This window comes from Somniosus microcephalus, chromosome 6, assembly GCF_052327205.1.
Source record: "Somniosus microcephalus isolate GS21.2 chromosome 6, FLI_Smic_1.0, whole genome shotgun sequence".
NCBI lineage: Eukaryota > Metazoa > Chordata > Chondrichthyes > Squaliformes > Somniosidae > Somniosus > Somniosus microcephalus.
In genome coordinates, this window is record NC_140992.1 from 251,333,890 (window position 1) to 251,349,138 (window position 15,249).

At 47.5% G+C, this 15,249-nt stretch overlaps 1 protein-coding gene across 4 annotated transcripts in view; it reads left to right on the forward strand.

Annotated features, from left to right (window-relative positions):
• Positions 1–15,249, forward strand: part of cmip (c-Maf inducing protein) — a 251,793-nt gene that overhangs the window by 163,005 nt on the left and 73,539 nt on the right. For all 4 annotated transcript variants that reach the window (XM_085991750.1, XM_085991752.1, XM_085991751.1 and 1 more), the window contains exons 5-7: positions 248–289; positions 3,231–3,293; positions 4,046–4,126. In XM_085991750.1, coding sequence (XP_085847876.1) covers positions 248–289; positions 3,231–3,293; positions 4,046–4,126 — 186 coding nt within the window. The remainder of the gene's footprint in view (positions 1–247; positions 290–3,230; positions 3,294–4,045; positions 4,127–15,249) is intronic.

Consider the following 15,249-nt stretch of genomic DNA (forward strand, 5'->3'; position numbering starts at 1 on the left):
AAAATAAAAATATACTGACATTCTCTGTTAAAATGGTTATAGCACGCAATCCTTTATTTACTGCAGCCTGCTCTACTTTTACACAACTACAATCACACTACAATCTGATATTGTCTAGTCTAAAGCTGGTTAAGTTAAATTAAATATTTTTGCTTGGTATAGCAGATGTGATTTTTAAACTAAAAATGTTATCATAATTAAGCTGGGTTTTTGGGGAATTTCATTTTCTTTTTGTATCTCCTTCCAGAACCTCAAGCTAACAACCCAGGAGCATGAAAATATCATCGTGGTAAGTCTCCAATTATGAGTGGTGTTCAGTGTGTTGTGTAGATGAAGCACAGGACCTACAGAGACTTCTGATACAGACGGCTGCAAGTTTTGGGCAAATTTTACAAGGTTCCTTGCTCAGTAGAAGGACTGATTGGACATCTGTGCATGGAGGTCAATGCACACATTTCTCAGCCCTCTCAATTTTCTGGTTATTATTTTAATGAATGGAAAATCGTTAGGGATGCTGATTGGGCGCGCAGACCTCCACGCCTATTGTCCAATCTGTTCTCCCGTCCAATGAAGTCTCACGCCAGGATCACCAAACTGTGGAATTTGTTCCTTTGTCCCAGTCCTGCTGCAAGAGTAGCCTTTTGACCAAAACAAGACAGAAAAAATTAACGTGTGCAAATATTTGAGACAGTAATTATAGCCAAATAGATGAGTGTAAACTACTTGAAGTTAATTTGAGTGCTCTTTCAGAGCAGTGCGAGAAAGTGGGAGCCTTGGGTTAATACTGACCTGTTTGACCTCCTGTGAATTCCAGTGTGTATGTCATATCCCTTCATTGTATTTGCTTATCATCAGCACGGTGGCATAGTGGTTAGCACTGTTGCCTCACAGCGCCAGGGACCCGGGTTCGAATCCGGCCTCGGGTGACTGTCTGTGTGGAGTTTGCACATTCTCCCCGTGTTTGCGTGGGTTTTCTCCGGGTGCTCCAGTTTCCTCCCACAGTCCAAAGATGTGCGGGTTGGGTTGATTGGCTATGATAAATTGACCCTTAGTGTTAGGGGGATTAAATACGTGAGGTTACGGGGATCGGGTGGGATATGTGTCGGTGCAGGCTCGATGGGCCGAAATGGCCTCTATCTGCACTGTGGGGTTTCTGTGATTCTGTGATTCTGTGATATGTCATGCTGATCAGTACAGATGCTTAATTTCCAGTTAATCCTCCTTGGTTTTCCACATTTAGAGATTCTGTCACATTTTCTAATACTTTGTCAAAATTAGACAATGCACAGAGCCAGATGTTTAATGCGCCTGCTCTGTCTATTTGGAACTGCATTTTTCAGACATTTTACTGCCAATGGTCACTCACAAGTGAAAGCTCAAAATGTCTTTAAAAACATCAAATTATGCCATTACTATTGAGTTGGAGTCACTATACAGGAGGTCAGTGTTCATGTAAGTGTGTCCAACAGCTTGCATTTATGTAGTGCCTTAAACATAGGGAACCACCCCAAATGCTTTGTAGAAGCGCAATCAGACAAAAAAAAAGTTATTAGGAGGGGTGATTAAAAGCTTGGTCAAAATTTCAAGGAGGGCCTTAAAGGAAGGGAGCAAGGTGGTGAGGCAGAGGGGTTTCAGCAGGGAATTCCAGAGCAAGGGGCCTAGACAGCTGAGGTCACGGCCGGCAATAGTTGGCTGTAGGAAGTGGGGAGATGCGCAAGAGGCCAGAGTTGGAGGAACACAACGTTTTCAGAGTTGTAGGGCTGGAGGGTTACAGAGCCCTTACAGAATTGGGGAGAGGCAAGGCCATGGAGGGCTTTGAACACAAGGATGAGAATTTTAAATTTGAGGCATTGGTGGAGAGGGAGCCAATGTAGGTCAGGGATCATGGGGGAGCGGGACTTGCTGCGGGTTAGGATATAGTCAGCAGAGTTTTAGATAAGCTCAAGTTTATGATGGGTGGAAAATGGGAGGCCGGCCAGGAGAGCGTTGGAATAGTTGAGTCTACAGGTAACAAAAACATGGATGAGGGTTTCAGCAGCAGATGAGCTGAGGCAGAGGCGGAGACAGGGCATGTTACAGAGGTGAAAGTAGGCAGTCTTTGTGTTAGGGAGTATATGGGGTCAAATAGGATGTCGTGGTTGCCAACAGTCTGGTGCAGCCTGAAACAGTGGCCGGGGAGGGGATAAAATTGGTGGCGAGGGAAGAGAGTTTGTGGTAGAGGCTGAAGGCAATGGCTTTGGTCTTCCCGACATTTAATTGGATTAAATGGTGGCTCATCCAGGACTCCATGCCAGACAAGCAAGCTGTCAACACAGAGGCAGTGGAGGAATCATGAGAGTGTGTAAGGCAGTAATTATATTTTGAAAGGTGTTCACATCTCTTGCTGAGTGCTTTCCATTTTCACTCATATAATGTTGGGTACAGAATTCTGCAGCAGAGTTACAAAGCTGTTTGTGGGGCATTGCTGTTGCAGAATGGCTGCTGCATTTGCCTACACAACAGTCGCTGCACTTCAAAAGTAACTCCTTGCGTGAAGTGCTTTGAGATGTTTCAACCTGGATTATCTATTATAATGCAGGCGTGTAGACAATGTCACTGGATAACTGCAATGTGAAAAACCCATTGGACATTTGCCTCATTCATCTCCACATTCTTGTATAAATGTATCTCTTATACCTGGCGACACACACTGGTATTCAGGGCTTGATGCCTACCATGATTGGGTTGCAATGAGGGGAGGCAGCTGCCGTTGAATCTAATATTTGAGCCAGGCAGGTCTGCAGTGCTTCAGAGCACTGTTGATGATCAACCAGCCAGCCTGGTTCACTAATGGATACTGGTGGGGGTAGACCTGTCACTCGGGGCTAGGATTCTTCCCACTCAGCTCTTAACTGGAAGCAAAGTCTCAAGGAGTAATTACCAGTGATCTACTTTGGTGACATCTCCGCAATGTTCAACTTATTGGTGGGGAACTGGGATACAAAAACTGGGATACAAAATGTCTGCTATAACCTGTGTTACCAGAAGGAAGCACATTGAGGATATTTACAAGATAATCAATATAATTATAAGTACACCATTTTAGGAGAGAGCTGGTGAGGGAATTACATTGAACTTCCCTAGATATTTTCCTTTTTAAACCAATAACAAAAATATTTGAATAAGGATAAACAGATTTGCCAAAACCAGGAATGTGGAATAACTTGAAGTGTCTCATTTCTGTCCCTCAGGCAATAGCACCTTTGCTGGAAAACAACCACCCTCCCCCAGATCTCTGCGAGTTTTTCTGCAAGGTACTTATCTCTAATTCTTTATGTATATCCATGCATGCTGGGAGGGATGGGGAGGGAGGCTGGAACAGTTCTTGTGCAACACAATTCAGTTCAAATTTGCATTTGCTGCCGATCACATTGAAGCAAATTTTGTGCTTTGTAAAAGGTTCAGCTGCTAATAAAAGCAAATCATATGAAAATATACATCATTTTGCAAATGTAAAGACTGACCTTAGTAACCATCCCAACATTATTAATCATAAGCAAATACAAACTGAAGGATTCTCTTGGAGATTCAGATTGTAGAGCTAGATCTTGATATGGAGAGACTAGAGAATCTGGGATTGTTCTCCTTAGAGCAGGGAAGGTTAAAGGGAGATTTAATTTAGGTGTTCAAAATTATGAAAGGTATTGATAGAGTAAATAAGGAGCAACTGTTTCCACTGGCGGGGGGTGTCAGTAACCAGAGGGCACAGATTTAAAATAATTGGCAAAAAAAACAGAGGGGAGATGAGGAGAATTTTTTTTACACAGTGAGTTGTTATGATTTAGGATGCACTGCCTGGAAGGGTAGTGGAAGCAGATTCAATAGTAACTTTCAAAAATGATTTGGATATATACTTGAAAAGGAAAAATGTGCAGGGGAATGGGACTCATTGGAGAGCTTTTTCAAAGGACCAGCGCAGGCACGATGGACCAAATGGCCTCCTCCTGTGCTGTATGATTCTATGACTTGCTCCATGCAGAATAAGCATCAAATGTGTTTTTTGCAGCACTGCAGAGAGCGGCCTCGATCGATGGTTGTCATAGAAGTGTTCACACCTGTGGTTCAGAGAATCCTCAAACATAATATGGTACGTTTCCATTAAATCTGTATCATGTGTATGCAAAGTTGTCCACGCTCATTAGTGAAACATATCTTGCAGATTGAGAAATGTTAGGGTTCTTCTGGTCTGTTTATTTTGGTACAGGTTCTTTAATCTGAACTGTTAATACTACAGAAATTTTACAATGCATCATGTAACCTGATAGCAATTGGAGGAGAAATTATATCATACATACTTCTAATTTACCACAGAACAAATTACTCAAAAACGGTATTTGGTTGAAACAGATTTCCAAGGTGTTGTAGCCAGAAAAGATGGTGGCCACTGGCTGCAGCAGAAATATTTATAGTGTTGATTGGGATTTTGTTACCTCTGGGAGCGCTGGTGACCTCCCTCTGCCCCCAACCACAGAATGAGATTTCTGTGACTGTTCTGTATATTTTTACAGTGATAAGTTTTACAGTCAGTTTATAATATAATCAAATTTGAAATAATGGTGAGATGGGTACTTAAACCTTACTTATCACATTTAACAAGGGAGAAGTAGTCAGTATGTTGATTTGTGGAATATATGTAGGTGGACAAGACAGAATAAAGTAATGCTCAAGAGGCCAAGGATTACATTTCCCATTTTTTTCCTGTTGTTATTGGCAGCGTTGCAGTGCAGTTGGTTCATAGTTTGGCGACAACCAGAGTAAAATATACCCTGATGGAATTGAAGTTTCATTTTCCTTGGCATTGAAAAGGAGGAATATTTATAAAATGGAAGAGTTTCATTTGCTCTTTCCTGCATAATTGAATATAGCTTGACCACAGTGTATTAAATTGCAGCATTAGAGAATCCTGGAAGTAACTGTGTGGAGAACGGCTCAAAATGGGATTGCTATGTCAAATTGTAGTGTGTTACAGTATATGGAAGCCATTTTGAGGTTTTTTGCACAAGTTACATTTTGAGTATAAAGTAGAACAACACTGCTTCAAAAACAAGGGTCTTATGTAACAATTTATAAATCTTGGAACAAACAACTCTAGAAAGGAAACCATTAATAATTTGGCCCTAAGTTGACAGTCTCACTGAAGGGTGCCAAAGGAATGAGCCTTTGTTGGAGAATGGGGTTAAAGTATAATGTAAGGGTGTGGTAAACCACTGTTTGTATTCCTGTTTGTCCTGTTTGTATTCCACTGTGTACATGCCTGGACATGCCTCGGCTGACTCCTCCCACAGGTCCTAGTATAAAGGTGACTGCTCCCCAGCCCTTTGTATCCTGGACCGGTCGACCACTCGAGGCAGACCTCCATTCTGTTGTTAATAAAAGCCTTTAGTTACTCTTCTAACTCTCAGGGCTAGATTTTCAGTTGCTTGCGCCAGCAGTTAGCGCCTTAAGAGAAGTGATTTTCGGGCGCTATGCGTGTAGCGCCCGGGCGCAGCGCAGTTTGCGCCCCGCCCCAAATTAAGTTGCCCGTTAGCGCCGGTGCAAAGTTTAGCGGCCGCCCGGATGCGCGCGCAGAAAATGACATCACATCCTCGTGCAACGCCCTTTGGCCGCCCCGAATCCAAACTTCAGTCGGACCGCCCCATTGTGCGGCTGGCGTCCAGAGCGTTTGTAAAATGGAACGCAACAGACTCTGGGGAGCGCAAATTAAAGGGCACTCCGCATGCACTATAAACGGCAGTCTGCATGTGTTGTGTGGAAGGATCCAGTGTGTTGTTCTGAACGGTGTATTTATGTTTCCGGGCACCACCACCACCACCACCTCCTCCTCCTCCTCCTCCTCCTCCTCCTCCTCCTCCTCCCACACTCTGCTTTTGAAAAGAACACATGCACCCTTCCCCTTTAAGAGCTCAGTGGCACCAGAGTGTCTGCCGTGCGCTGCGCCCGAGCTCGGGCGTTGCGCTCTGCACCGCCGGCTTAGCGCCTAAAGATAGTAGTGGAACGCCTCTTTTAGCGCTCCACCAACCTCTTAGGGCGAAGCCACTGAATTTCTGGCAACGGGGCGCTACTTTGGGGCGGGCGCTAACTTCGGGCGGGCGCTAAGGTTAGCGCCCCAAAACTGTCTATACTGAAAATCTAGCCCTCAGTCTTTTATGAGTAATTGATAGCGCATCAATTTTATTAACAAAATTTTTATAATGGAGAAGATCCTCACACCAGCATGCCTGGACTTAGATCATCGGGAGGCGGACTCATCCACCAAGTTTACTCACTGGCTTAAGTGTTTCGAAAAATTCCTGACCGCCTCCGAAGCAATCAAATCGGACGAGGACAAGCTGGATGTCCTGACCTCCAAAGTGAACCACCGAGTGTACTCGGTCATCCAAGACGCGACCTCGTACGCGGACGCTATCAAGCTCCTCAAGGACCAGTACACGCGCCCAGTGAACAAAGTGTACGCCAGGCACCTTCTGGGGAGTCGTAAACAACAACCTGGGGAATCGACCGTGGAATACCTTCAGGCACTGTCTGTGCTTGGCCGGGCCTGTGGTTGTAAGGATGTAAAGGCCACCGTGTACACAGAGGAACTTATCCGGGACGCTTTTGTAGCGGGCCACAGATCCAATTACACCCGACAGCGACTGTTGGAGCAGAGTAACCTCGACCTCAACAAGGCCTCTGAACTCGCACTATCGTTGGATGCAGCCTACCAGGGCATGGATGCCTACTCCTCTGCACCGTGGACGCCGCGGGGAATGACAGCCTGGGACACGGTAGGACCGCCTCATAGCGCCGTGCCACCCCAGCCACACCCCAACAACGGCCCAACTACCGCAGCAGTGTCCCAAGGCCAGACAGCAGTGCCCCAAGGCCAGAAATGCTACTTCTGTGGCCAGGCAAAACACCCCAGAGTGCGCTGCCCGGCGAAAAACGCGATCTGCTCGGGCTGCGGGAAGAAGGGACACTACGCTAGCGTCTGCAGGGCCAAAGCCACCCCGAACTCCAGCAGCGCCGCGTGTGGGCCATGCGGGCCGCCATCTTGGACCTCCCCGGCCATGTGCGAATCACCGGTACAGCAGCCATTTTGGACGCCTCCAGCCGCATGGGGATCATGGACGCCGCCACCTTGGATGACAGCCGGGACGCAGCAGGCCCCCGACACCGCCTCATCTGATACCCGCAGCGACACACCGACCCCTACGCTGGCATCCGTTACACTGGACCAAGCGAGACCGCACCAACTGGCCAGTTCCACAATGGACATTAAGGTAAATGGTCACGATACAATCTGCCTTTTTGACTCTGGGAGCACGGAGAGCTTCATCCACCCCAACACGGTGCGGCGTTGCTCTCTCCCAGTCCTGCCTGCGCAACAGCGGATTTCTATGGCCTCCGAGTCCCAGTCGGCGGACATCGGCGGCTACTGCGTGGTGACACTCGTAGTAGACGGGACCGTGTACGATCATTTTAAACTTCTGGTCCTGCCTGACCTCTGCGCTGCCGTCCTGCTGGGGTTAGATTTTCAGTGCCACCTTAAAAGTGTTACGATGGCGTACGGTGGACCCCTACCCCCACTCACAGTCCGCAGCCAGCAGCTTCCAAATTGCCCGCCGCGCACCAGGTGCAACCTCTCCACACTCAGAGTCACCCCCCCACCACTGTTTGCTAACCTCACCCCCGACTGTAAGCCCATCGCCACAAAGAGCAGGCGATACAATGCCGGGGACAGGGTTTTCATTAAAACCGAAGTGGAGCGGCTCCTGAAAGAAGGGATTATTGAGGGCAGCACCAGCCCCTGGCGAGCCCAGGTTGTGGTCGTTAAGACCGGCGAGAAGCAGCGCCTGGTCATCGACTACAGCCAGACAATAAATCGCTACACCCTGCTGGACGCCTACCCACTCCCCCGTATAGCTGATATGGTCAACCAGATCGCGCAGTACCGCGTCTTCTCGACCATTGACCTGAAATCAGCGTACCACCAGCTCCCCATCCGCCCTGAGGACCGCCAGTACACTGCCTTTGAGGCAAACGGCCGCCTCTATCACTTCCTTAGGGTTCCCTTTGGCGTCACCAACGGGGTCTCCGTCTTCCAAAGGGAGATGGACCGGATGGTAGATCAAAATGCGTTGCAGGCCACTTTCCCATATCTGGACAATGTGACCATCTGCGGCCGTGACTTGCAGGACCATGACGCAAACCTCGAAAAATTCCTCCGCACCGCCCAACTCCTAAACCTGACATATAACAAGGAGAAGTGCATATTCCGCACAAACCGCCTCGCCATCCTTGGCTGTGTTGTGGAACACGGAGTCATCGGCCCCGACCCCAACCGGATGCGTCCCCTTATGGAACTTCCACTGCCCCACTGCCTCAAGGCCCTGAAGAGGTGCCTAGGGTTTTTCTCCTATTACGCCCAGTGGGTCCCCTACTATGCGGACAAGGCCCGTCCGCTGATCAAGTCCACCTCTTTTCCCTTGACGGCAGAGGCCCGCTTAGCCTTCCACCGTATCAAGGAGGACATTGCCAAAGCCACCATGCACGCAGTGGACGAATCCATCCCCTTCCAGGTGGAAAGCGACGCGTCCGACTTTGCCCTGGCCGCTACCCTCAATCAGGCGGGGAGACCCGTGGCCTTCTTTTCACGAACCCTCCAAGGCCCGGAGACCAGACACTCCGCTGTTGAGAAGGAGGCCCAGGCGATTGTGGAGGCTGTGCGTCATTGGAGGCACTACCTGGCCGGAAAACGATTTACCCTGCTCACTGACCAGCGTTCAGTTGCTTTTATGTTTAACAACAAGCAGAGGGGCAAAATCAAAAATGACAAGATCTTGAGGTGGAGAATCGAACTTTCCACCTACAACTACGAGATCTTGTACCGGCCCGGGAAGCTAAATGAACCCCCGGATGCGCTATCACGTGGCACCTGCGCCAGCGCGCAGATCGATAGACTACGGGCTCTCCACAATGACCTCTGCCACCCGGGGGTCACCAGGTTCTTCCACCTCATCAAGGCCCGCAACCTGCCTTACTCTATTGAGGAGGTCAGGATCATGACCAGGAACTGCCAAGTCTGCGCTGAGTGCAAACCGCACTTTTATAGACCAGACAGGGCCCACCTGATAAAAGCCACTCGCCCCTTCGAGCGCCTGAGCGTTGATTTTAAAGGGCCTCTCCCCTCCTCCGACCGCAATGTGTACTTCCTCAATATTATTGATGAGTACTCCCGTTTCCCGTTCGCCTTCCCCTGCCCGGACATGACCAGTGCCACGGTCATTAAATGTCTGAACAACCTCTTCACCCTGTTCGGCTTCCCCAGCTATATCCATAGCGACCGGGGCTCATCGTTTATGAGCGACGAACTCCGTCAGTACCTGCTAACTAGGGGTATTGCCACAAGCAGGACCACCAGTTACAACCCCCGGGGGAACGGACAGGTGGAAAGAGAAAATGCGACAGTTTGGAAGGCCGTCCTGCTAGCCTTAAAGTCTAGGGGCCTTCTAACCTCCCGCTGGCAGGATGTGCTCCCCGATGCGCTCCACTCTATTCGGTCACTGCTCTGCACTGCCACTAACGCCACCCCTCATGAGAAAATGTTTGTCTTCCCAAGGAAGTCCACATCGGGGACATCGCTACCGCCATGGCTGACGTCCCCAGGGCCGGTCCTACTGAGAAGACACGTGAGGACCCATAAAACGGACCCCCTGGTCGAGAGGGTCGACCTCCTCCACGCCAACCCCCAGTATGCTTACATCGCATACCCGGACGGGCGGGAGGACACAGTCTCCATAAGAGACCTTGCACCCTCGGGGGCCGCAGTAACCCACTACCCACTACCACCCCCCACCACGATCCGATATCCAGCCCCAGCAGACGGCAGGCCTGGGCCCCGCGACCCGCTCGACATCTACGAGGACGACACGCCTGTGCCACAGCCTACGCTGGACTCGACGCCGGAAGCTTCACTACCCCTGCCGTCACCACGCCGATCACAGCGGCAGACAAGACCTCCGGAGAGACTCCAATACACTAACTTTTAATACACTTCACCCCGCCGGACTCAATTTTAAACAAGGGGTGAATGTGGTAAACCACTGTTTGTATTCCTGTTTGTCCTGTTTGTATTCCACTGTGTACATGCCTGGACATGCCTCGGCTGACTCCTCCCACAGGTCCTAGTATAAAGGTGACTGCTCCCCAGCCCTTTGTATCCTGGACCGGTCGACCACTCAAGGCAGACCTCCATTCTGTTGTTAATAAAAGCCTTTAGTTACACTTCTAACTCTCAGTCTTTTATGAGTAATTGATAGCGCATCAAAGGGCAGTGCAGTGGAGCTTTTATTATTTATCTAGAGCATTCTGTGCTTGATGTGAAAATGTTTGATGCTAACACTGGGTACAAAAGAGGGAAATGTTTCATTCCCAGCCTTGAAGAGCACAAAAGAATGGGTGCAAAATGGGCAACTGTTATTGCCAATTCATTATTTTATATATTATTTTGGAAGGTTTAACTACATTTCCGTTGTGATATATCAGTACAGAAACAACAGCAACTTGTATAGAATAGCAAAATACTGCGGATGCTGGAAATCTGAAATAACAACAGAAAATGCTGGAAACACTCAGCAGGCCAGGCAGCATCCGTGGAGAGAGAAACAGAGTTAACGTTACAGGAGACCAGAAACGTTAACTCTGTTTCTCTCTCCACAGATGCTGCCTGGCCTGCTCAGTGTTTTCAACATTTTCTGTTGTTATTTCAGATTTCTATAGGTTTCCCAACACAACTAAAGAATGGTTAATGAGAAGGTGGATCTAGTTAAAAGGCAGATGCCAGGGTCATGCCATTTTGTCTCCATTCTGCCTAGCTGATCCTCTTGAATGTCCTGTAACAAATTTTTCTACTGTGAGCTCTACCAGACAGGTGCTGTAGTGTATGTACTTTGAAGAAGGAACTATATTCTGCAGCCCCTGTATACTGCAGTACCAGTAGTGACCACCCCGGTATATAAGCCTGTGTAGTAACTTTGTATAGTAGTTCCAGTCTTGTCTCCATTCAGTAAACACCTGTTATAACCAACTCCTGCAGTCCGTGTCTCAATTACACACGGACGTTACAGGTGCCAAAGTGTGTAGGCAGAGGGATTACAGCTGTAAAAGATGGCATATAAAATAAATGATTCACATCTATTGTAATTAACATAGAACTCACCTATCAAACGCTTACATTTGTGTTAAAGGTGGATATAATGCCATCAATCTTGTTGCACAATCTGCTTTTCATCCTGAAGTTCTGGGATTTAGGGACACTGCAAATGTTGCTGTCTTCCAGCAGTGTTTCTAGTATTTATGGGAATTGTGATATTTGATGGAGCCTCTTTTCTCAGTGGGCTTATAAAAAAACACTCTTCTCTCTTTGTTTTAATAAAAGTAAATTAAACAAATATTTTAGACTGTCAGAAGACTAAAGTCTGTGCCAGCTGAAGTCTGAGTCTATTTGAGTAGATTTGTATGATTAAGTATAATGCCGCAGGGATAACTTTAAAATATTGGTGTGAATTTGATGACGTGATAAGACATCCTCTAGTCAGGAGAGTGATGCTAGAAGCCATGGCATGTGTCCAGCAATGGAATTTGAGCCCAAACTTTGTTTGATGCCACTGCTAGTAACATTCAGAATTGCTATTTACAATCTATATCAACGACTTAGATGAGGGGACCGAGTGCAATGTATCCAAGTTTGCTAACGAGACAAAGCTAGGTGGGAAAGTTTTTTGTGAGGAGGCTGCGAAGGCGTATAGTCAGGTTAAGTGAGTGGGCAAGAACCTGGCAGATGGAATATACTGTAATGTGGAAAAATGTGAAGTTATCCACTTTGGTAGGAAAAATAGAAAAGCAGAATATTTTTTAAATGGTGAGAGATTGGGAAATGTTGGTGTTCAGAGGGACCTGGGTGTCCTTGTACACGAATCACAGAAAGTTAACATGCAGGTAAAGCAAGAAATTGCAAAAGGATTGGAGTATAAGAGTAAAGAGGGCTTTGGTGAGACACATCTAGAGTACTGTGTACAATTTTGGTCTCCTTACCGAAGGAAGAATATACTTGCCATAGAGGGAGTGCAACAAAGGTTCACTAGACTGATTCCTGGGATGGGGGGATTGTCCTATGAGGAGAGATTGAGTAGACTAGGCTTATATACCCTAGAGTTTAGAAGAATGAGAAGTGATCTCATTGAAACGTATAAAATTCTTAAGGGGCTTGACAGGGTAGATGCTGGGAGGATGTTTCCCTGGCTGGGGAGTCTAGAGTTAGGGGTCACAGTCTCAGAATAACTCCTGCTCCTATTTCTTATGTTCTAAGAATGTAAACATTGTTTGAAGTACAATGTGTATATGTACATATACAGTAGACCCACTTTATAAGGTTTTCTGATGTAAAGCATGTAGGTGCAGAGGGAAGTTGCACCAGAATGTGCTTGAAATTGCACTGGTTAGGATACACTTCAGGTTTTTGGTAAAAGTACATTTGCATAATCACAAACTTAAAATCTTCCATCAACCAGTACAATTGGACAGCGTAACAGAATGCAATCTTTTTTGTTCTTTCCATTAAAATGTAATTCCTTGATGCATCTAAGGGTAGTGACCTGTGTTGAATCCGTGAATCTTAAAGTATGGTGTTCTTCAATAACTAGACGGAGGCTGCAGATTAACAATCAACAGGTGTTTACTGGAGGAGGGTAGTATAAAGACTAACAGTACAGATGCCTGCTCAAGGCTTATATACAGGTGGGGTCACTGCCGGTACTACAGTATACAGGAGCTGTAAAAGTAGTTCTCTCTTAAAGGTACATACACTACAATTCCTCCTCTTTTAGATTAACAGTACCCATAACATTCAAATAACAGTTAACACTTTAACATGCACATTTAACTGAAATAGTCCATTTATAGATTCAGTCTTTGGGGCGGCTTCCTGATCCTTTCTGGATAGCGCCTTTCCTGAGTGTCTTGTTCTTGGTGCGGAGGCGATTCTGGCCCCTGTCGTCGGTTAGTTCATCAGTTTCCGCTGCTACTGTTTCTGGGGTAGATGCTACCGGTATGTCGGGTTCATCCCCAGGTACGCGAGACATGGGGTTGACTCGTTCCTGTGACGCTAGGATCTGGTCGACATGGCGTCTCACAATGTTCTCCCCGACATCCACTGTGTACATTAGTGGCCCTTGCCGTGTGCCTATCGTTCCGGGTTGCCATTTCTCTGTTCGGTAGTCGCGGGCCAATACTGGTTGTCCTACATTGAAGCTCCTTGTCGGCTTCTCATTGATGTGCTGGAATTGCTTATCCTCAACATTGCTTCGCACATTTGGTCTGAGCAAATCCAGACGAGATCTCAACCTTCGGTTAAAGAACATCATGGCCGGGGTCTGGTTGGTAACTGCATGTGTCGCATTTCTGTAGGCTAACAGGAAATTGTCCACCTTATGCTGGAGTGGAATGTCATCATCGCACATGGCCCTTACTGCCTTTTTAAAGGTTTGTACGAACCTCTCAGCCAATCCATTTGTGGCTGGATGATACGGGGCGGATGTGTAATGCCTTACCCCATTCCTTCTCATAAATTTCCGAAACTCTTCGGACACAAACTGTGGTCCGTTATCAGAGCAAATCTGCTCTGGCAAGCCGTTCCTGGCAAATATGGTCCGTAGGACTGCAATCGTTTTCTCCGTAGTGGTGGAGGACATTTTGATCACCTCAGACCATTTCGAGTGCGCATCCACTGCTATTAAGAACATTGAGTCCATGAATGGACCAGCAAAATCAATATGCACCCGTTGCCATGGAGAGGAGGGCCACTCCCATGGGTGTAGAGGGGCATGTGGTGGTGCATTTTGGACCTTCTGGCATCCTGAGCAGCTCTTTGTTAGGTCCTCGATTTGTTGATCGATCCCCGGCCACCACACATAAGCCCTAGCAAGGCTTTTCATTTTCACCCCTCCCAGATGGCCTTCGTGAAGCTCATTGAGCACTCTCTCCCTTAACTTGGGTGGAATTACCACTCAAGATCCACACATCACTGTCCCCTGGCATACTGACAGCTGTTCTCTTCTGGATGAGAATGCTGGCAACAGTGAGTCGCCATGTGTTGGCCATCCCTTCACCGTCAAATCATATACCCGAGACAGTGTCGGATCATTTCGGGTCTCCTTCTCTATATCCGCATTAGTTACTGGCAAGCGTTCAATTATTGACGAATAAAATATTTCGATAGGGTCCACTGCTGGTGCTTCCTCCGCAGTAGGCAGTGGCAGGCGTGATAGCCCATCAGCGTTTCCATGCTGTTTCGTGCCCTTATACTCTATTTCATATTGGTTCGCCCCTAGAAAAGGGACCATCTTTGTAGCCGTTGTGCAGTCATCACCGGAACGCCCTTCTTTGGATTAAAGATGGAGACAAGTGGTTGGTGGTCAGTCAGCAAGGTGAGCTTCTGCCCATGCAGATAGTGGTTGAATTTTTTTACTCCCCATACTAGGCTGAGGGCCTCCCTGTCAATCTGGGCGTAGTTGCGCTCGGCTGAGGTTAGTGAGCGAGACGCAAAGGCTACTGGCCTCTCCAACCCATCTGGGAATTTGTGCGACAGCACCGCTCCAATACCATAGGGTGATGCATCACACGCCAACCGAATTGGTAGTGCTGGGTTGAAATGGGCCAACACCTCTTTTGATGCGATCAATTCTTTGCACTTCTGGAAAGCTCGTTTACATTCGTCATTCCACTTCCATGGTACCCCTGTTTGCAGTAGGGTGTTCAGTGGGTGTAATACTGTAGACAAATTTGGTAAGAACTTATGGTAGTAGTTCACCAGCCCGAGGAACGACCTCAGTTGTGACACATTTTCCGGTGCTGGAGCCTTGACTACTGCCTCAATCTTTTCAGGGGACTTATGTAACCCCTCTTCATCAATAACGTGGCCACAATACGAGATCTGCTTCTGGAAAAACTCGCACTTGTGGCGATTAGCTCGTAGCCCATATTCCTTCAATCTAGTGAGCACCTTCTCCAGGTTGGCGAGGTGATCACTGTCATTTTCGCCCGTGACCAGGATGTCGTCCAAATAACACTGGGTCCCTGGAATCCCTTGCAGGACCTGATCCATTGCCCTTTGCCAAATAGCCGGAGCCGATGCTACCCCGAACACCAGCCGGTTGTATTGGTAGAGACCTT